This window comes from Pestalotiopsis fici, assembly GCF_000516985.1.
Source record: "Pestalotiopsis fici W106-1 unplaced genomic scaffold PFICI_Scf_5, whole genome shotgun sequence".
In the NCBI taxonomy this organism is placed as follows: domain Eukaryota; kingdom Fungi; phylum Ascomycota; class Sordariomycetes; order Amphisphaeriales; family Sporocadaceae; genus Pestalotiopsis; species Pestalotiopsis fici.
Genome location: NW_006917095.1, coordinates 2,614,953 through 2,636,662, shown reverse-complemented (window position 1 = coordinate 2,636,662; position 21,710 = coordinate 2,614,953). Strand labels below are relative to the sequence as shown.

The 21,710-nt window shown below is 50.3% G+C and overlaps 9 protein-coding genes across 9 annotated transcripts; 4 read left to right on the top strand and 5 right to left on the bottom strand.

Annotated features, from left to right (window-relative positions):
• Positions 1–76: 76 nt before the first annotated feature.
• On the bottom strand, positions 77–271 carry PFICI_08106 (uncharacterized protein; the record flags this gene model as incomplete). The annotated part of the gene is made up of 1 exon (XM_007836687.1): positions 77–271. The coding sequence occupies one exon, from the start codon at positions 269–271 to the stop codon at positions 77–79; it is 195 nt and encodes a 64-aa protein (XP_007834878.1).
• A 1,320-nt stretch (positions 272–1,591) lies between these two features.
• PFICI_08105 (uncharacterized protein) lies at positions 1,592–2,367 on the top strand (the record flags this gene model as incomplete). The annotated part of the gene is made up of 3 exons (XM_007836686.1): positions 1,592–1,634; positions 1,743–2,105; positions 2,264–2,367. The coding sequence occupies 3 exons, from the start codon at positions 1,592–1,594 to the stop codon at positions 2,365–2,367; spliced, it is 510 nt and encodes a 169-aa protein (XP_007834877.1).
• A 408-nt stretch (positions 2,368–2,775) lies between these two features.
• Positions 2,776–4,483, bottom strand: PFICI_08104 (uncharacterized protein; the record flags this gene model as incomplete). Its single annotated transcript, XM_007836685.1, has 3 exons — positions 2,776–3,803; positions 3,871–4,256; positions 4,326–4,483. The coding sequence occupies 3 exons, from the start codon at positions 4,481–4,483 to the stop codon at positions 2,776–2,778; spliced, it is 1,572 nt and encodes a 523-aa protein (XP_007834876.1).
• A 660-nt stretch (positions 4,484–5,143) lies between these two features.
• On the top strand, positions 5,144–6,044 carry PFICI_08103 (uncharacterized protein; the record flags this gene model as incomplete). Its single annotated transcript, XM_007836684.1, has 3 exons — positions 5,144–5,246; positions 5,434–5,787; positions 5,857–6,044. 3 exons carry the CDS (start codon positions 5,144–5,146, stop codon positions 6,042–6,044), a joined length of 645 nt encoding a protein of 214 aa, XP_007834875.1.
• Positions 6,045–7,712: 1,668 nt separating this feature from the next.
• Positions 7,713–9,448, bottom strand: PFICI_08102 (uncharacterized protein; the record flags this gene model as incomplete). The annotated part of the gene is made up of 2 exons (XM_007836683.1): positions 7,713–7,917; positions 7,971–9,448. The coding sequence occupies 2 exons, from the start codon at positions 9,446–9,448 to the stop codon at positions 7,713–7,715; spliced, it is 1,683 nt and encodes a 560-aa protein (XP_007834874.1).
• Positions 9,449–10,136: 688 nt separating this feature from the next.
• Positions 10,137–12,530, top strand: PFICI_08101 (uncharacterized protein; the record flags this gene model as incomplete). Its single annotated transcript, XM_007836682.1, has 3 exons — positions 10,137–11,258; positions 11,309–12,178; positions 12,234–12,530. 3 exons carry the CDS (start codon positions 10,137–10,139, stop codon positions 12,528–12,530), a joined length of 2,289 nt encoding a protein of 762 aa, XP_007834873.1.
• Positions 12,531–14,664: 2,134 nt separating this feature from the next.
• Positions 14,665–18,471, bottom strand: PFICI_08100 (uncharacterized protein; the record flags this gene model as incomplete). Its single annotated transcript, XM_007836681.1, has 1 exon — positions 14,665–18,471. The coding sequence occupies one exon, from the start codon at positions 18,469–18,471 to the stop codon at positions 14,665–14,667; it is 3,807 nt and encodes a 1,268-aa protein (XP_007834872.1).
• Positions 18,472–18,994: 523 nt separating this feature from the next.
• Positions 18,995–20,131, top strand: PFICI_08099 (uncharacterized protein; the record flags this gene model as incomplete). The annotated part of the gene is made up of 2 exons (XM_007836680.1): positions 18,995–19,040; positions 19,095–20,131. The coding sequence occupies 2 exons, from the start codon at positions 18,995–18,997 to the stop codon at positions 20,129–20,131; spliced, it is 1,083 nt and encodes a 360-aa protein (XP_007834871.1).
• Positions 20,132–20,359: 228 nt separating this feature from the next.
• On the bottom strand, positions 20,360–21,708 carry PFICI_08098 (uncharacterized protein; the record flags this gene model as incomplete). The annotated part of the gene is made up of 4 exons (XM_007836679.1): positions 20,360–20,516; positions 20,576–21,194; positions 21,244–21,504; positions 21,564–21,708. The coding sequence occupies 4 exons, from the start codon at positions 21,706–21,708 to the stop codon at positions 20,360–20,362; spliced, it is 1,182 nt and encodes a 393-aa protein (XP_007834870.1).
• Between the last annotated feature and the right edge of the window lie 2 nt (positions 21,709–21,710).

Here is a 21,710-nt window from a genome sequence, read left to right as displayed (position 1 = left end):
GCTGCATGGTCGCATTTCTATCTGCCTCATCTACAATATAGATGGCGGGGTTGCGAGCAGGTGGTGAAGCTATCTCTTACATGTGGGGGACAATGGCGGGGCGGTTCTGTGCAGCAGCAGCAGCAGCCGTGGCATCCTCATTAATGGCTATACGCGGCGACGGCAGGCTGTTGGTGCTAGCCATGCGCGCTCTGCCGTCGCTGCCAGGCGCAAGGCTGTCCCCGCCAAGCGCCGCAGGGGCGAGAGTCGCTATCGCAGGTTCCGTCGTCATCGTGTCAAAGTATATGTGCGATCAAAGCTAAGTGAGACTTCTAGTCGTGAAGCAGAGCGCGCTGTGCGGATCGAGGGGGGTCGTTCGGCATTGGTAGCGAAAGGTAGTTATGTAAAAGGACGGGACGTTGGAGGGGCAGATGGAGGTCAAAGAGGGGACCTCGGAGCGCAACCACTGGCCAACCCTATCCGTATATGTAGATATACCAGAGAGAATGCAAGATAAATCCGTGACTGGGCTGGAAGGACGAGAGAAAAGAAGGAGTAAAATAACGACTGTAGGTCAGCAATCGAGGGCGGGCACTGGGTACGTATTTCAACAGCTTTCGTATTTTTCTGGAGGAAGGCCGAATCGAATCCACATGAGCTCCCGCGACCCTCATCTCCTCCCCCGGTCCATACCTACTGTGTATCCAATCCTGTCCAATGCCGTGTGCCGTTCAGACTTTTTTGGATCTATTACAGACAAATTCAGCCCAACAGCCGTCCTTGTCCCTATCTGCCCCGGGAAATATGTAATCGATCCATACGAGTGGCTCATTCCGCAAATCGACGAATAGCGTCGCAGAAACGCGATTTGCTTATCCTGGCTGCAGCTCGAGACCCCCGGTCTTCTTGTCAGACTCTTGAAATTGAACAAGAAGAGAGTTGAACTGAGATAAACGTGCCAATGTGCGCTTCTGAAGAAGCTTTTCCATGGTGGAACCCGCCCGTCAGCCGGTTCTCGTAGGTACCTTTACCTTAGTGTCGGACCCCGCCAATGAGGTGGATCGGTGCCCCTCTAACCATTTGATCAGTGAACCCACGTTCCCTTGAATCCCTGTCTCCTTAGCTGCCCTTGCGGGTAAGCGGCTCAACCAAGATTGAGAGAAGGAAAAAAGGGTTGGTACCTTGTACCGAGCTTTGAGCTTGTCTTCCAACGGGGGGGTCAATTGGTGTTAGTGTCCTAGACGCTGAAATCGCGTTTGGCCAGGCCTTGCCGCGGCGCAGCAAGCATACCGCAATCGCAACCACCGCAACTGGAACCTTTAGCAGTCCGCAGTTCAGTGGCTGTTCAAGCAAAACGTGTCATACATAGCCACATTTATCGATTGCGGTCTGCAACTTCCCAATCCACAAACCTCTTTGCCAATCATACCTTGCCAGTAACAATCAGAGTCCTTGACACCGCCAACTTTCTCTCATCAACGGGGGTTTCCGCGACGAAAAGGCAAGGGGCAAAAAGGGAGCTGAGGACAGGTCGGCGCCCGAAGAACCACAAGGACAAGCAAACGGTGCAGTGTCGGCATGTGAATGCCCGCACCTTTACACAACCTGAACCATGCCGGTCCAGGTGTATTCGTTTTACATCTTTGACAGACACAGTACGCCCCCCGCCTCTCGGCTCTTCTCTTCCTGCTCTTCCTCTACCGACCGAACCCACTTGACGAAGAACCCATGGCCCTGAACTAACGCCGAAACCTCTTTTCCAGCCGAGTGCGTATACAGCAAACTATGGATCTCCGCGCCGCCGCCGGGGTCGATATCATCGAGTGATGGCGCGGGGGCACCAGGCACGGCACCGCCGCCTGCCCCTGTCGCCCCGACCGCGAACAGCATCAAGCGTGCCGGCGACGATGCCAAGCTCATCTTTGGTACCGTCTTCTCCCTGCGCAACATGGCGCGTAAGCTCGGCGGCGACGATGACGCCTTTATCAGCTACCGCACCGCCCAGTACAAGCTGCATTACTACGAGACTCCGACCAACCTACGCTTCGCCCTGCTGACCGAGCCCGGCGCCCCCAGCATGCGCAACGTCCTGCACCAGATATATATCAATCTCTGGGTCGAGTATGGTAAGTCGATGTCATGGGTGTGCCATGGATGTGCTACGAGTCCAGAAAAGGAGATGTACTGTTACATATCTGAAGACAGGCCGGACTTTCATCATTGCGGAGCTTCCGTGATCCAGGCATTTGATCCAGATCCAGTGGCTGACTTGTTCAATTCTTAGTTGTCAAAAATCCTCTATCACCCGTGGAACACAAGGGAGGCGAGGGAGTCAGAAACGAGATGTTCGAGATGGGCTTGGACAAATTCGTTCGCGGTCTGATGTAGAAGTCACTTACCAATGACACGGAGAACAAATCAACGATGTAGACCGGTGGCCAATGATCCTCAGAGTTATACAAGGCTTTCTCGAAAATCATATATTCTACCGAGTTGCGACGATAAAACCATTACGGCCTCGCAACACGCAGATGCAGCAGGACAATGAAGAGACAGCAAGGGTAATGTGCTCAACCTCTCGCAGATATGAGAGTTTTATCATATTGATACACGGCGCACAGCTGTCAACGACAACCATATAGACACCATAATACTAGATATTCAAACCATGCCAGGTGACGCCTGCCCTATGAGTAGTAAATTTCGATCCTATATGTCATGATTTCATAAAAACTTCATGGGCTTATCTTCGGGGCGTCGGTCATATCTGCGGCCAGCTCTAGTGTGTCCTTTTTTTTATGATTGCTCCGTCGCTTTCGACCATGCGCTCTCGAATGAAAACTGCGATGGCTCCTCCCGATCGATCATTACGACGCTTTCAGACACCTGACTCTGTCTGATGCTATCCGAAGGTGCAATAGACTCTGACTTTGAAACATTGATAAAGTCATCGTCGGCCTGAATCTCGTTTTCCCAATTGCTCGAGTACACCACGGCAGCGAAGGCTTCCAAGTCCTTCACACTCTCCATCTCTTGCAGGTATTCGTTGGGCATGCCGTTACCAATCACATGCGCTTGCCTGGTCAAGACTGACAAGATCTTGGGCAGCAGTACAACCTTTGATAGTTGTTCATCCTCTGATTCGGGGATGACGGCGCTGGTCGGCTGACGATCAAATGCGCCTTCGAGGAGCTTCTTGTTCAACAAGACGGAGAAACCGGCATCGAGCAGCAGAGTGAGGACGTGGTTGAAGGCGGGCGACTCGATGAGGTCGGATGTCTCGTTGAGCATGCGACGGAGCGCACTTGGAGTGGGCGACGAGGGCGCCGTAGTATCTGTGCTGGTCTCGGCGGCTGCACTGTCGCCCAAGACGCCCGATTCTCGGAGCACGAAAGCCTCCTGATCTTGCGGCGGGAGCAACAGCGACAGCCACTTTGAGCCCTGGGACGGTGCCTCGACCTTTTTCCGTACCTCTATCGTCAGTTGTGAGAATGTGTCGAAGCTCAGGAGATCTCTAGGGCTGAGGTGGCCAAACACATCGCGTACTGCCTCCTCTACTCGCTGCATAATATCGACCCAGCCCCTGTTTAGTAGCCACCAACTGAAGGTGAGATACTTTCTGTTTATATCAAAATCATTGCCATATACGTGCTCTCCGTTGTCGTCGTCATTGTTCTCCAGGCTAATAGTCGATTGTCCTGATCCGGTTGCGAGGGAGATGACGCTCGACAGGTAGCTGCGGCGGCCGAGGAGGTTGAGTTGGACTCTCGTGAGCATAGTCAACAGGGCGAGCGTATAGATGAGTGTAAATGCTCTTGTGATTGCTGTTCAACATTTAGCTTCCAAATAATCAAAAAGCTAGACGCCAGTGGCTGCTGCTTGTAGACTTACAGCTTATGGTCAAGTCGTCCCACAGCTGTCGCTTGGTCCTCCTTGACTTTTGCGCACTCGCGGGAATCTGGCCGCCTTCTTGCGTGCCATCGGTGGTGGATGCCAAGGGCGAGGGCAGTGTGATTTGGCTTGCATGTACGCCGCTTTCGCTCTGCAAGCTTACTGTACTTTTACCCTCTTCTTCCGTGAGGGTCGTGTCTGCGATACTCGGTGGTGTTGCTGTAGATTCGGCACTCCTAGCGTTCTTTACGCCCTTCATCTGCTGGATTTCCAACGTAATCTTTTCTGTATTCATGGTCTCGAGCACATTGGTAGTGGCTGTTGGTAATAAGGCCAAGACTGTAAATGTGCAGTCTTCTTGGTTCTGTTCGAAACGCCGCCGGAGACTATTTTCCAGGTATAAGCCCAACGTCTGGCAATGAAACGTGTAAAATCAATGCATATGCTAAACATACTTCTCCTTGGCTATACGATCACTACTCATGCGCTCACGGGCGTCGTTGAGCTTGGAGAGCAGATATTGGGTCGCAAAGTAGCCAGCTCCTATGACGCCGGCACCTATCGCGATAGGCGTCCGATTACGCTGGAACCATCTGCGGGTAGCGGAAAGCATTGTCGCAAGTCGTTGAGGGGTTCCCGCAATGAATTGCCAGAGTTTGAATTGAACTGACAGTCCAAGACTGTCAAGTTGAAATATGTTGATTGGAAAAGCTGCTGTTCACCAAGGCTTCAGCAGCTTTCCTGGCCGTTGTTCTAAAAGGCAGTTTCCGACGGACGGATGGTAATGTTGTATTGCAATAATTGTAGCAGCACCAAACATGAACTACTCCAACTAATTGCCCCGGCCGACGCGTGCCTCGGTACCTTCTGACACGCAACTCTCAAGGCACTCTGACTCGGGAAGCCTGTGGCGGTGCGTCTGGGGAGAGAGACCCCATCGGCTTTCCACCAGCCACACATCAACTCTCTCGACTCTCCTCCCGGTCATAAGCGGCTCAGCCCAATGTCTTCCTCCGGATCCCACTTGAACAAGTCTGGATTGCGGGTTGGGCCCCCACTTCAACGCAGCATGACGCTGGGCTTCAGTGGGCTGGGCTAGGCTGGTCAGTTTTCCCCCCCGTCCTGGTTTCGCTTGTCTGGGATTGGTCTGATTTCCCTTTGATGACCGACTGCCCCTCCAAAACTGTTCAGGTGAGCGGGAAATGGCCATCGGACATCTTCCTTTTTTCCCTTCGTCTTTGAACAAGCATTTCCCAAACGAATCTCTTCTCAAATGGTTTCTCAAAACACGCTCGGAATCATGGAACAGCAGAACCCTCAGGAGTTCATACTGGATGTCTTTACGGACCCGGCGTCCGTCCGTGACGTCGTCAGAGGTTCGTTCGGCCCATTCCTATTTGCCGCAACCAAAAATGCATCCAGCTGCCCCGCAGTCCCGTACGTCGGCGTACACACACATTAGGGACCTGCGATGCTTGATCGAACACCGGCGACATGCAGCGACGACACTGTGACGCAGCGCGATGGTTTCGTGAGAGTATATGACTAACACTGCATCTTTAGCCATATTACATACCATCTTCTTCCACCGTTTCTTCCCCGCCACCATTCCACAGTCGCGCGAGGTCCTCGACATCACCCTACCCTTTGTCCAGGACCAGGAGCTCGACACCATGATCGAGAAGCGCACGGCCGAGCTAGACCGCGAGCTGAGTGCTGAGAGGACACATGCGCCATACTCTGCGGGCGGAGTATCCGTTGGGGGCGGCGGTCGCGGCAACATATCCGTTCAGTTCTTTGAGAAGAAGCGCAGGAAGACGTGGTACATGCGCGCGGCGTACGGCGGCGGCGATGAGGAGATCTGCTGGGAGTCCTGGACCGTAAAGGTGACAGTGGCAGAGCCAAAAACAGAAAGTGGTGAGTGGCCGAGTCTGGCGGATAGCCAAAGGACCTACTCAGTTTCCATTACTAATAGTTTGGGTATAGAAAGAGCAAAGGTGCGGAAAGCCATGGAACAAACATTGCTTACGACGGTCATGAAGATTATTACAAACGTCAACCAGCACAAAGACCACATCCCACCGATTCTCACAAGCGAGTCGAACCCGTTTCCATATCAGATCAACGTCAACCAGAAAGACGCTGGTTGGGCCAAACGCATAGGGATCTACTGAGACATTAATCACAACATTTTGGAATTCATGCATGATATTGCAACGGATAGGATCTATGGAAATGGACGGCGTAATGGAGTTTTTGAGGTCGAAAGCTAGACTCGGGTCTCCACGGATTCTGCATATACTCTTCGACCGAGGTCGGACGGAATAATCGATACCCCCTTTTCTTGTTGACAAGTTCCCTACACCCATCATTGTCTTCTTCGCCAAGAACCTGGAGTTTTTGGACTCTCTGATGACTGGGCAAGAGCAGTGTTTATTATATCTGGTAGAGCACCATGAAGGATAGAATAAACACCAGCCACCGAAGATATCACATCAAAGAACGCTGACTAATAAACACACCAGCTAATCTGATAGTATATTTAAATACAAGATTATAAAAGTGGATCCCAAGGCGATAACATCGGCACATCATGATGAATGACTATTCTTGACATTACCATGTCGACTCACCAGATGAACTGTATTTTAAGGACAGCCCGTGCCTTGTTAGTTGAAGTCATTATGGCTAGGAACGAGTCTGAGTGGTTCCACATTGGAAAGTAAAGTATGTCTAGTCCTTTTACCGTATTTGTATTATACAGAGATAGTCTACTAGAATATTTGCTTGCAGTAGTATTGCCCAAGACTGGACCGGTTTGCGAGACGTTTTCGTTTTATATCTTAAGCGACGAAACCCCATTTGCCCGAGAGAAAGGCCGTGACCTCAAATTTACCAGGGCTGTCTGGATGGGATTGCTTTGGAGCAAAGACCTGGGGCGAGAGTAGGAGCCTTATGGTGCTGGATCAGCTTCATCAGCAAGGTGCCACCTTGGTTCATGAGGACATGTAGTTTGTTCTTAATTAGCGATTATTCATGATTAGCTGACTGGAGTTGCTCGGTGGAGTCCAAGGCTTGAGAAGTGCTATAAAGCCCAATGTGTCGTGCTTTAATGCCCAATAATGGAGCCCCTTCATTGCATTTTTAACCTTCACAAAGGGTCGGGAACCCGGACTGTTTGCAATTCCTGCAGCCTTATTCGGTGGAGAGTTCAAAGCCCTTTCATTTTCACTGCAAATTTAGCATTTCACAAGTGTCTAGAGATTCCCTGCGGGCCTTGCTATGTCACACTTTTTTTTCACTGCAAATTTAACCCTCAAGAAGGGTCTGGATGTGACAATCCGCGAGTCCTGTACCCTTGTCTTGCTTGCGGTACGGCCTTGGCGCTTGGCCTCACCGAAGCTCCGAATATCAACAAAAGAGCCTGGGTGCGAACCATCTGCCTTATTGTGTAAAGAGATGAGAATGTTTGCAATTACCACGGTTCTGAATATAACACACAAAGGTTGCAAAGTGACACTTACAGCATACGTGATCAGGCTTCGCATCAATCATCTTTGTCGACTCGTGAAATTTCATTTTGTTCAATGCATTCATTTTCAGGTTCCCCCCACGGTCGAGGTCTTGGAATGCGAGAGGCGGATCATGCCCGGATTTCATCTTATATGAAATTCTTCGATTGATGATAGAAAGAGATGTCTCATATATATTGCCGTTGAGTTCATCTATTTGTTTTCTTATACATGTCTGGATTCTGAGCCTGGAAGTCGACTGTATTTGACTGGTACGCACACTGCTCTTACATGGATGCAAATTCTAGCCATCCTCAAGAGGCTGAAATCTCATGCCCACATCGATGCTGCCGTTGACAAGACAAAAAGGAGAACACAAACGCCGACGACACCATGTGTTGCATTGGGTTTTACTGCTGTCTGCGGAGAGATGACATCTTGTGCCGGAGCAGGACTCTCCAACGCAGCACTAGTCCAATCTTCGACATCTAATTCCTCGTAAGCATCAAGTTCGTCCTCGCACCATCTCTCGATCCTGTGAGTCAAGGGTCAGATATATGTCTGTAGTAGTGGTATTGAATGACTTACGGCTCATACAGCTTCGAAATGTACTCCAACATATAACCGGCCTCGAATCTCGGCGTCCGTACGTTTGCCTCGTCGAGGCAGTAGCTGACTACATCACGCATGTCTGCTGAGCCTGATTTATCGCGCACCATTGTTACTAGTTGCCTTACTGAGATTGGCTCCCAGTCATCAACCTCCCGGTTCCACTTCTGATATCGAACTGCCGTGTGCTCATCTATCCTTGGAGCTTGTCGGATCGGCGTAGTCGTGAGCAGCTCAGCCACAAGGATCCCGAAGCTAAGCAGCTTGTTATCGTGGGCATGATTGCAGTCAGTCCGATGTTGGAAGTCGACCCCAAGAGTGTTCAACCTGACAGCCAGGTCGTTTTTCAGAGCTGGAGCATCGCACACTGAGCGCAGTCCCAGAGAACAAAGGTCGGCAGTCCAAGGTGTGTCCCACAACAAGAAGACCCAGTTCGTCAGACTAAGAATGAGTTCTGCACGACGAGGCGTCCAGGACATCAAAGTAGCCTCATCTTCAAAAATTCCATCTCGGAAGAGGCGACCAAACGATCGGCACCGCTGGGATATTGGCCATGGCTCTTTGCTCACACCTTGAGTTGGATTGCCGTTGCCACATATCGCATGCTGCCAATCGATTGATGGAAATCCAGGTGGTACTGATCCATCGTGTAGATCTCGATTGTGTTCCACGCACATAGACATAATGTCTCCATCTAGTCCAGTTGGAAATGCATTGAAAGCAAAGCGAACCACGACGGGATCCCAATGCTCCCATTCTTTGACATTTCTAGCGCCATCGTGTCTCCCTATCTCCACCGTCCAGGAATGTGTCTCTCTGGAAATTCGGCCAATTCTGCGAGCTTCGTAAAGATCTTTGGCCCTTTGCGTGAATGGAGAAAAGAAAAACAGCAATTGAACCAGCCTTTCAGTATCCTCCAAAGTCGGCGTGGAAAGCCGAGTAGTTCCAATTCGTCTAGAAAACTCGTGCTGGCAGAGTAGCGTGATGTTGTCAATGGCGGTCTTCAAATCTTCGATATGTTTCTTGATAGTAACGTCTGTAGACAGCGCGAATAAAACCCTTTTCCAGGTTTTCAGTTCCTCGTCAGACTTGATTCCTATGGTGCTTTTGAAGATCTTCCAGCGGGTAGGTGGTGCCTCGAGATCCTTGGTGACACCTTGAATTCTTTTCTTAGTACTTTGTGAGAGATCATGGATACGTTGCCGTGCCGTCAGAATGTCCTCATATTTATCTAGCCAGATAGTCTGATATGCAGCAGTGTCAAATCGGCGCCAAACCATTTCCCAATTCCGATACTTGGACTCTGATGCTTCCAGGCTCAACTTATAGTCATTAAGAAGACTTCTGCAATCTTCGTATTTCTTCTTTAGCTGGTACAGATGTGGAAGGGTAATAAGAACAAATGAGACTTGTGCTATGGAGAAGCCAATGGATCCAAGTATCCCCGACGATTCCATTGGAAAATCGTGGCAGCCTTGGAGCACCTGTCAACGAAATCGGCAACTTCGGGCGCTGAAAGTCTTTCGTTGAAGTTTCCTCGATGATGAAAAGGTTTGAATCGTTGACAGCCCGGCCGGCGAATTGCTCACAGCAGCACTCGGGCGATTCTGCACGATTTGAAAGATTACGCCTTGTCCTTTTCTCAATCATTCATCGCCTAGGCACCACAGAATTCCTTGTCTAATGCACTGCCGCTTTCATTTATGTAATGCAGTCTGGTACCCAATAGCGTCTGAACAAGCATAGGCAATGCAGCCTGACGTCCAATGGCGTCTGGACAAGATCATCCATGCCTGCATATGTTGAGCCATCGCAATTGGCACAAGTGTGCCCGGTCAAGGCTGACTGCTACGTAGCGCCGTGCACCCCAAGGGAAAGAGCACTCAACTGAACCCTTGGCAATGAATGCCTGATAGCGGAGACTATCCACGTGATTCAACCTTACGTAGATGTGTTACACAGCGGGGTTTTCATTCCGGTTTCTCAGCACAGCATATTGTAAGAAGACTCACATCCCAAACCACCATTTTGTTTGAGTATCAATTAGTGTTCACGGTCTATCTGCCCCAACGATTCTCTCAAGACCAAAGGAAGTAAAGCACCGACCATTGTATAGTGGTTTGGAGTCAGGAGAATCTCGCCATCATGTCAGAGAGCGATCAGTTCGAGCAATCCTTGGAGCAACTTTATGCAGACCTTAAGGAAACTATACGAGACTCTCTTAGTAAGACAGGCAGCGGCTGGGCTAGAAGACGACCACAGACGGCGTTGATTTTGCAGAAGAATTTGTCACAACTGACACACTGGGGTACCGATATTCGCAATGCGACACACAAGACACTGGACAAAGTCGAAATGGAGGACGAATCATTCGCTCTGACAATTCGAAATCAGTTGGAGGACGCCGAAGAATATATGTCTCAGCTTCGGCAACTGTGTGAACGCAGCGGCAATGGACCCGCCCTCGATATTGATATCGAAGCTGGTTTAGTAGAGAGTATGCAAGTCTCTGTTAAGTGCCTGCAGTATCAAGTCGATCCTTTGCGCGCATTCATATACTCTCTCAACCAACCATGGGCGCTGGGAAATTCTGCTTCTGGTACTCAGCTTTCGAACACAAGCTCGACAAAAGAACAGACTACCGTGGAACGGGGATGCTTTGAGTTTTCAGATACTGTGCGAAGATTGCTCGATGATCCTGAGTCCGATCTCAGGACACTGATACGTGCTTGTGTTTCGCTCAATTTCGAAAACAAAACGTTTTACTCTGAAGGCCCTTTAAGAAGAGTCATGACTTTACCACGGGTCGTAATCTTCCTGAGCCAAGAATATCCAGATATGTCCGAATCTGCAATCACTGGCCTGCTCAAACAGATCACAGCGCGTTTCCTTAGGGTGTTTTCCATCTTGCTCATATTGAATCGAGGCAGCCATATTGCAGAATTCATCGAGAAAGACGTCAGTGATGACAAACTTCCACTGACTATGAAGTCTGACTTCTCTAGAAGAGATGAGCTGCCAATATTTTTCCAAAACAATGGCGACCAATTACCGCTGGACTGGGAAATTTTCGAACTCCTGGACTTTGATCATTTACAATGGAAGTTCATGACCCCTGTACTGGATTCGAGGCACTTCCACCATTGGCGCTTGGATCAACGGATTCCCTTGCCTTGGAAGAGTGGGACAGAAAACATGCCTACATCTGGAGGGGTGAAGAAAGTCAGAATTCAACTTGGTTCTCATAATTTGAGCAATATCACAGCTGTGAGCAACCCCTTTCTGTTCTAAGCGTTGCACCGGCTTACCTGCTGTAGGACATAATTGCCGTGAAAACCATGCGCACTGACACATCTTCACCTAAACGGACTCTGCCCCTTCCAAATTTAATGAATATGTCATCTCCGACTAGTAAGGATGAGTTGTTGAGGGTGCTCAATATCCTTCATAGCTTCAAGAGCCCCCATCTTATTCAGTCCTATGGAGCTATGGAACAAGGTAATGAGTTGCATTTGATTTTCCCTTGGGCAGAGTGCAATTTGCGAGACTATTGGAAATCCAATTTGGGGATGTTGAGTAGTGCAAGCCACTCGGATATCGGAAATGAGCCAACGAAGGCCTTCGCCGCCTGGGATAACATTATATGGTTGTCCGATCAGATACGCGGCATCGCTCACGGATTAGCTACGTTGCATGATCTCGTCAATGGAACTGTCATAAGGCATGGCGCCATCGAGCCCGAGAGCATTCTTATGATGCGCGCGTCCAGGGAACTCCGGGGCAAATTCGTCATTGGAGGCTTTGGCAGGTCACATGTCTACTCTGAACTAGATCGCAGTGATGAAAATCGAATGGTCGCCAAGCCAAATGCATACATTCCTCCGGAAGATAACATGTCAGGCAGAGTCCTCAGCAGGCGGTCAGATGTGTGGTCTCTGGGCTGCGTCATGCTAGAGTTCATGTGTTGGATGCTCGGGGGTAATGAAATGATCGAGTCTTTCACAAGGAAAAGATCCCCAAATCATACCCATTTACATCAATTCAATTTTCTGGACATGGTCGGCGAAGACACAGTTGAGGACTCTCTAGCACCAGATGGGGTACGACGTCACCATTATTCAAATCCTGTCACTTTTTATGACCGCAGCGGTGGAGGCACAATTGAGATCCATCAAGCAGTGGCTGAGGTATGTACGCTGGAGGTCCGTCAAGCTGATAATTACTGATTTGCGGGTGTGCTAGTGCTTTCGAGATCTACGAGAACTACGGTCGTGCACCGAGTTTGTGAACGATGTTCTCGACATCGTGCAGAATCATATGCTGCTCATTAAATCTACCAAAAGAGTGTCGGTGATTGAACTGACGCACATGTTGGATAGTACACATACCAAAGTCATGGCTTCCGAGGTCTATGCAACGCATCCAATGCCCGAACAAAAACGTCTGGCAAAAAAAGAAGAACATTTCATCTACATAAAGTACGTTCCCACTCTAGCCGTCATCAAGACGTTACCAGGCGACGCCACGAGGAGGCAGTGAGATCCGAATTTCGTCACCCAAACTATAATCACATGAGCACATCCAAAAACAATGCATACATACCTCAACACGTCTTGGTACACGTCCAGGCCGTCGACGAAGGAAAAAGGCCATGGCGTCTCCAACGTCTAGGACCACGGTCTACGCTCAAGGGCACGCCCCAGGCCAGCTGACACCATTCTACACGGCCGCCCATACCCCTTTTTTAGATATAGATATCCAAAGAAAGAAATATGAACGGACGGGGGGCCACCCAAACTATTGCGCAGCGCTTTTACTTCCGTGCGGTATCACTCCGTGCTCTAGGAGGTTTCCTTGTAAGAAAGTCCACCCCGTAAAGTAGGAGGTCCAGGGACTAGAGGTCGGCTGGGTTTTAAGCAGCCTCGTCCGTCTAGTTATTTGAGTCGACGTGGGGCATCACAATGGATCAAACCCTCACGACGGGTCTTCCCCCCAAACGAGCTCAGAGAGCTCGAGTGATCAGGGGAGACCTTCCGCACTGGGGGATGTGTAGAGACGTGGGGCTATTGGAGGCCTGCCCAAAGAAGGCAAAAAGGAGGATGGGTATCGGATCGAGTTCGCGAGGAGGGTTCGGTCGAGGAGGGTTCGGGGTTTGCGGTCGGAAGGATTCGGTCGGGGGGATTCGATCGATGCGGTCGGGTTCGCGGTCGGGGAAATTCGGTCGGAAGATTCGGTCGATGCGGTCGGGGTTGGGATCGGTTCGGGAGGAGGAGGAGGAGGGAGTGGGTCCACGGAACCGCAGCTGATACCGGGGCACCTTGAAAATTAGGAAGAGTTAGAAACGTCAGAGTATGATGATGGCATTAAGAAATGGGACACATGAATGATTGATTGGATTGATGGATGAATGAATGAATGAATGAAAGAGTGGTATGAAAGAATGGGATGAAAGCGTGGTGGGTAAAGGGTGATGGATGGGGAGTGCATCATGGATCATGGTGATGGATCATGGTGTTGATGAAGAAAGGTGGTGGTACTAGATGAAGATGACTTACCATGGACCAGACATCCAGCAACCTGGTAGTCCAAATAGAAAAGTAATGAATGAATGAAGCTGAATGAATAAAAGCTCCAAGCTTGTGATCTGTTTGTGTTGATGGGAAGTGGTGGAACAAGTCCAGAGGGCAGGCATTTATAGAGCAGCAGAGTGGGTCCCGGCTGGCCGCGCGCAAGTGGTGAAGGAATTCTGCCCACCCCCGTGCCCGCGCAGGTCCAGCCCGGGGGAGGGGGACAAGCCGCTGCGGTACGTATCTGTATGGCTTCACGGCGGGCGACTGGACGCGACGCGACGCGTCTTGCTTGCAAACGCCGGCCAAGAGGTCTGTGGCCACTTTGGAGACACGGCCAGCTCGTCTACGCTGCTTGTTGCTGATAAAGTTCATGGTACTGCTCGAGTGACCCAGTGGTGTTTTAATCCATTTAGTTAGCTATTTTCATACAATGATCTCACTGATTACGATATTTATATTCTATTCTAACAGTGACCCTGATATGACATGGCAAAGAGCACGCATCTGTTGCGATGACTACACTTGGTCTTCCGCAGATGAATTACCATGGCATATCCAACATGAGATTATACTTCAGCTGTCTCCCTTTCTACTTGACATCTGTTGCCTAATAATACCAACTTGTGATTTCGACGTTGACAGCAAGACAACGTGAAGTTGCATACAGCCTTTCTGGGATTTCATTGGTGCAGGAATTACAGGATACTCAATGGAAGAGGGAAAAAGTTATTTTGGTCTCCCAAATATTCGTGCCCTCAAGGCCGAGAGTGACTCTCAGGGCTGTATACTATAACCCAAATTAACACCGACTTTTCTCTACTGCCCCTCAGATTAGACATTCAATGACGTGCTGTGAGAAGAACCAAGACAGTACTTTCAACTTTCATAAGAGGCGGCCGTTCATCAATAGTGTAGTGATCTCGACAATATTTGTCATATAGTAATTGTATTCACACCTAACCAGTTTTATACATTTATGATGCTACCTTTGTAGCATCAGCCACGCGCCCTTTGGAGTTTTCCCAATGTTGTACATATTCTATCGACATAGATTTCCCCTCCCCATATTAGAAACAGTTGCTTTGCTATCATCAACACCCACTTCATGCTTCTTTGCCATTATCGCCAAAAATCTCGTTGTACGCCACCGGCTTTTCCTGGCCTACGATGTGGATTGGCTGCTTTTTGGCTAGCTCATTCTCCTGGTCACGGAAGTCACGGCCTTCCTTTGTGTATCTGGGTAGAGCTCCACCAAACATGGTATTCCATTGCTTTTCTTTGTCATTTTGCTTGAACGTCGTCTTTCGTCGTCTCTGGCATTGCATAAAGAGTCGGTGAGCTCGCCCGTCTGGAAGTTCCTCAATGTTGTATTCGACCTCCCAAACGTCGTCTTTGGTGAGATTTTCTGGCCTTGTGACGTATTTGCCGTTGACTTTGTTTCGAACCGTCAACACCATACCAAGAAGGGGAAACTTGTCCTTGGTCTGCTTCTCCACACCTGCCTCTTCCGCAACAGGTTCTGACGGGTCGGCGGCGTCTTCTGTAGTCTCGGCTGCAACCTTATCAGCCAAGGCTGGTGTCTCATCCACGGCATCTGGAACTGTGTTGGAGTCTGTTGCTTGGTCGTCTTCGCGGGATTCGCTGATGATTTTGCTGAGAATCCGTTCGAATTCCTTAAGCTTGGAAGAGACGGCAGCATCAGGCTGCTCTTCCGATGTACCCTTTTCATCAATTTGGCGAGTCATGCGCACAATGAGATTGCTGAGTGTCGACATATTTGGGCTCGCTGATTCGCCATCAAGGTCCTTACTTTCTGCATCCTTGCTTTCGGATTCGTCCAAATCGTTTTCAGCCGGCGATTCTTGGGATGCTGGCTCTTGGGATGCCGCTTCTTGGGATGCTGCCTCTTGGGATGCTGCCTCTTGGGATGCTGCCTCTTGGGATGCTGCCTCTTGGGATGCTGCCTCTTGGGATGCTGCCTCTTGGGATGCCGCTTCTTCGGATGTCGCTTCTTCGAATGCCTTTGCAGGTTCAGCCTCAACCTGCTCTGACCTCGTAGCGACTGATTCGGTGTTTTCCGGTGCAGCAGTTTCCACCTCGGTCGCCTCCAATTCAGAGGTTGCTTGGGCTTCGTCGGTTACGACATCAGTGTTCTCGGCTGCGGAATTTTGAGCTTCATCGTCCACAACATCTGTGCTTTCGGCTGCGGATTGCTGAGCTTCATCGTCCACGGTATCTGTGCTTTCGGCTGCGGATTGCTCAGCTTCATCGTCCACGACATCTGCGCTTTCAGCGGCAGATCGCTGAGAACTATCAGTGACAACACTCAATAGCGCATCGACGTAGCCACGGGCTTCTTCTGGATTCTGATCTTCGAGCAGTCCACTCTCTTCCAGCGCGTCCTCGATAGCCTGTCGAACAGCCCCGATACCAAGTTCGTCATCTTCCATGGCATCTTCCACCATTAGCTGAATGTCACCCCAGGATACGACATCGTCATCCTCGTCTTCGTCCTCTTCTTCTTCTTTGATTTCAGTCTCTCTCGGTCCCTCTACCGCCTCAGCCTCGTCGATCTTCTCTTCAACCTCTGCCCCCTCAGTTCCTTCTTCCATCTCAGTCTCACCACGAGCCTCCGACACGATCGCATCAGTGATTCCACGCAACTGCCTCTCGACCACCTCTACAGAATCCTTGTTCTTGCTTTGCACCGACTCAATCTCTTCAGATGTGACAGGCTTGAAAAAGGCATACATGAAAGGGGCTACGTTTGATTCCCGCGTTTCGACGAACAAGCGCAAAGACGTTTCGGGGAACTTTGCCGTGGCGCGATCAAGCAATTGATTGAACAGCGTAAGACTGAGTTTGAACTCCTTATCACCAAGGGCCGTATCACTGGTACCATGTAAGGACAAGTCCATCTCACCTAGCGGAATGTACTGAAAACCAAAGATGCGCTGGGTGTTGTGGAAAGCAACAAAGATGCCATCCATTCTGCCCATGCGGACTTGGAGGGAGTACTTGAGGAAAGCGGCCCGGATCATGTCGTGATACTCGCGTTCATAAGACTCCCAGTTGCCATGACGATGACGAAGTTCGTACCCAAGGCCTTTTTCATAGCCTTGGACATCCATGCGAATCGAAATGACAGCTCTAGTCTTGAGATCAAACATGCCAGTACCGGGGACCCTGGGATCGTGAGCGTCTAATTGAGATCGCATCATGAAGTCGCCCAACCCAGTGTAGTGATATGCTTCATCGGCATTGCGCTCCTCCTCGGAGATTTGATGCGAGTTCACCCGACGGTACTTTTCATACTCCTCCTTCGGCAACGTCAGCAGCTTTTCCATGGACTTGCCAAGCATGCTTAGAATATTGGCCGAATCGAATTCCTTGTCGGCGTCAATCGCGTAGACGCCATCTTTATAGTGCAGAAAGGTGGCTGCCGGGCTTCTCAACAACCTGGTAAAGTTTGTGTTGGGCACTTGAAATTCTTGCGACATCATTCCAGAGTTGATCTCTCGCCAGCTGGAAAGAAGATAGTGGAAATGCGAAAGCGCAGCGGTCATGCTCGAGGTCGATCCAGTATACTTCTTGCCGTGCTCTCGCGCAACGCTAATGAGCGTCTCATCCTTTGATGATGTAATGTACTGCTTCAATGCATCAAAGTCGAATTCTTTGATGGGCATGATATTTGACAGGTATGGGTCGAAATTGTAGACCTTGGAACGAGGATCTTGAAGATAGTATACACCAGGGTTAAACAGAGCTCTCTCCAGTCCATACGAGAGAGTCGGGACTGGAGGCTGGGGTTTATCAATGGGAACCAAGTTGAGTTCATTGGCGTTGATGTTCGATATCTGGAGTGGTTGTTGCTCGAGTTTGGATTTTTTTGGCGAATCGGCTTGGTTTTTTGTCGATTTGTTCTTCGCTGGAACTTTTTTGGCTTCCACTGGTTTACTCGATACACCTTTCTTGCCTGCACCTTTGGTGGGAACATTCTTCGGTTCTTTGCTTTCTGAGTGTGATGCTTGCAGCGCTCCAATTGACACACCGGATCTCAAGAGTGCAGCATTCAAAAGCGCGACGTCGTCCATCTTTGGGACGGCTTGCTTCTTTTTAGAGCTGATCTTGGGACTTGGTGGACTTGGTGGACTTGGGGGACTTTGCTTCCTCTTGCGTCTTCGTCCGTTTGACTTGGGTTGTTGATTGGTCGCCTCAGCCTTTTCCTCAGACTTTGCTTCAGTCTTTGCTCCAGTCTTTGCTTCAGTCTTCGCTTTAGGTGGCGCCTTAGTCTTCGCTTCAGTCTTCGCTTCAGTCTTCGCTTCAGTCTTCACCTTGTGTGTCGCCTCAGTCTTCGCTTTAGGTGTCGCCTCAGCCAAAGTCTCTCGTGGTTTCTGATCTGGCTGAGACTTGGCTGCCTTTTGTGGCTTCTTCTGTGGCTTCTTGGGTTCCGTCTGTTCTTTCGTCACACTCGCTTTTGTGCCGCCGTAGTGGATATTTTGTTGTTCAAGAACTTTTTTCAAGGCTGCGAGTGCTCCTTGTAGTACTGCCAGATGCTGGCTTTGGTCCGCCGAGGCTGGCGCAATCTTTTCGGGTGGTGTCTTTGCGGGCGACTTCTTCTTCTTCTTTGCCTTGGCTTTAGTCACAGCTTCTGGTGGGTTCGGAGCTGCCTTTTCTGAAGAGCTAGATGCTCCAGGTACTACATCTTTTGCGGTTTCTACATCCTCAGATGAGAGACGGGCTGAGGTGGTGAACAATCGGTTCTTCGTCCGCGTGTATACGAGTTGGCTAGATGCGATCTTGCTGGGGCGCACGCTCACTGCGACCGGCGGCCGGGCAGCAGCGAGACATGATGGGCAAGTATATGCTTTTCCAAGGCGGTGGATGGCCTGACTTCTCAACCGAAGCATTGAGGCGACTTGTCAAAGTAGATCGTCGCTTCGGTGCAATGATTGTGATGGTGATCGTGGTGGCTGAACAGTACCCTACGTGTATGTTCTGGCTTAGCACTTGCTACCTGTTACTATGACGGCTCGGAGCTCCCAAACTTTTTTTCTGAGCGGCGCGTCTTATCGCCTTTTGCGCCGCGTTATCGTTGACATGGATGCACGACTTGAGCCTGCCAAGGCCTAGCGCGATCCAATGGATTCCATCTATTTACGAGAGATCCACTAAATTCAATTTAGCGGTTAATGGTTTCTCCGTATAGGCATTCGAGGTACATGGAAAGCAGTTGTAAATAGAATTGACACTTCCCTCGTCATTGGAAACATTCATTTTCAGAGGCGTCAATCTCGGAACGAGTGCCTCAGAGACCTGCCGAATTCGTGTGCTTCTCGACATGTGGCGACCTTGAGCTGTCGTCGTCGAATCTCTGTCACCAAATCCCAGTCCGTGCCTTTTGGCCATGGGTAGGACACAAGAGAGGACGACATGCCTTTTCCTGACAGACCTGTAGCCCATCTTCTCGGGTCAAATGGTAAGCCAAATTATGAATCACTACACCGCCAGTCCCTACACTAACATTAATTAGGCCCCGTTCATGCAGTCGCCTATTCGGCGTCGCCAGGGACATATATTCTGACGGGCTCATCAGACCGTTCGGTCCGCCTGTATAACCCAGCGCCAAGCACTTCGGCACTGCCTCAGAACTCGTACATATCCAAGCAGCAGACAGCGCCACCTATTCCACAGGGTCGCCTGATTCAGACATATAGCGCGCATGGCTACGAGGTTCTATCACTTTCCGTGAGCGCCGACAATGCGCGCTTTGCCTCGGCCGGTGGTGATCGATCGCTTTTCCTTTGGGACGTGGCCACGGCGCAGACGATCCGCCGTCTGGGCGGTAACCAGCAGTCGCACACGGCACGGATCAACACTGTTGCGTTTGCCGGCGACGACGACAGCCTCCTCGTCTCCGGGTCCCTCGACACGACCGTCCGAATTTGGGATCTCAAATCTGGCTCATTTAAACCTGTGCAGGCACTGACCGAGGCCCGGGACAGCATCTCAGCGGTTGTGGTCAGGGACGCCGAGATCGTGACGGGCTGCGTCGACGGTCGGGTCCGGACATATGATGTGCGCATGGGAAAATGCGTTACAGACGTCATTGGCCCATCGGTGACTTCCTTGTCGCTCTCCAAGGATGGAAATGCCCTCTTGGTTGGCAGCTTAGACAGCAAGATACGATTCATGGACCGCAAAGATGGCACGTGCTTGAAAACGTATGGTGACCCCGGCTTTCGTAACGAGGAGCTGAGGGTACAGAGTATTCTCGGAGGAAAGGAACAGTATGTCCTTGCAGGTGATGAGATGACAGCCACCCCTGGACGGAATGGGGAAGGCAGGCTTTGGGCTTGGGATACTTTGACTGGCAATGTCGCGGCCAAGATCACGGTTCCTTGGGGACCAGCTGGGTCAGAGCCAAGAAAGAAGCTCATCGGAAAAGATGGCAAGGAAAAGGAGCGCAGCAATGTGCTGAGCTGCATCGCATGGAGAGCGGACGGATTTGGTGATCAGTTCTGTGTTGGCGGCACATCAGGAACAGTGACTGTTTATGGATACCATTGATAAAACATTTGCTATCATGGCCCTAGAGGCAGCTCTTCATCTTTCGTTTTTTGTACATTTGTCATGCGCCAATATTAGCGTAAAGAAATCTATCAATGCCCGCCACGTACGCCAGGAACGCCCTTGCCCAAGATGCAATAGTCTTTTATCCTTCAAGACTACCCAGACTTTAATACACGCGGTGACATTTACAACGTCGCAGACCGGAGCTCATGACTTTTGAATTCTTTAGCCCATACCAACAAACTTGAACCAGTTTGGACGACAGTCCTCCTTGTTCAGCCATGCCTCGCCATCAGTGAAGCGGCCAGTGACACAGCCCTTGCACTTTGGCGAGTTGGGACAGTTGAAGAAGGGAATGTGTTGATATCCGATATCGCGGAACCTGAAAGTCGCTAGTTAGTAATCATGGTATTGTTTGTTGGCATTTCAGGCTGGACTTACCAGTGGATCTTGCTCTTGTCCTCAAAGAGACCAAGCGCGATACTGTGTACTGGCGCATCACCCCATCTCTCATAGAAGAAACCACCAGCACGATCAAGATGGTTGAAGTAATCCTCGTAGACCTGGCTCCTCCAGAAAGTCATGTCTGCAATCTCAAAGTTGCTCCAGAAGTGGCAAGTAGAGTAACCATTGGCCTGCTCGTTGTGGCTGGGGCGACGCTCCTTATCGGTCACCCACTGGAGAGCATTGTTCTTGTGCAAGTAATGAGGGTGCTGAGCAATGAACTTGCTGGTCTCTGGCCACAGAGTAGGGATCGATTTGGGCGCATCATAAAGGTTGATTGTGAAACCGTACGTCTTGTTGTTGTCCTGCATGTAGCGGAAAACATCATAGTCCACGTCGCAGAAGAAGTGAACCTTGGGCTCTACACGCCAGTAGAACTGCATATGCTCGAGGGCCGGGTGCTTGTAGAAGAGACCACTGTTCCATCGACACATTTGGTGGTACGAAAGTTTATCGGCGTATTGAATGTCGTTTTCCTTGAGAATCTTCATCGACTCCGTGTATAGATCATCATTGATCCACGATGGCTTGTCCCAATGTTCGGCAGGGATGACCTCTTGAATCTTGTTAGCTGTTATCGTCTCCTTGCGCAAGAATGTTCCTACCATATCGGCACTCTGCCTTTGTCGCGGCTTGCGTCTTCTTCTTAAACTCCTCACTAAAGGGCACTTCGTTGAAGAAGGTCCAGGGGTAGTTGAACTTGTGGTTCCAGGTTCTTTCCAGATCTCCCATGGCCTGCAGCATGCCCTGCAACTCCTCATTTCGTACCAGGGCAAGCAATGTCGCATTGATTCGCGCCGACGGGTTCGCATCGGGGGCGTATGCGGGTGATACTCGCACCAGATTGCCTTCGGGCTCTCCGGTCGCTGTACATACATGTCAGGTTATGAAAGCAGGGCTCTCGCGACAGATGGATATGACTTACGATCCAGGTTGGGATCTCGCTCCAGGTTCTTGAGGGAATCACCGGGACCCATGGGCGTCGATGGCCGCCATATGGTGTAGAGGAAGAAACACCACATGAGTATGGCGGCAAGGCCCAGGGCGCGGACCGGCTTTGCGATGGCCATGA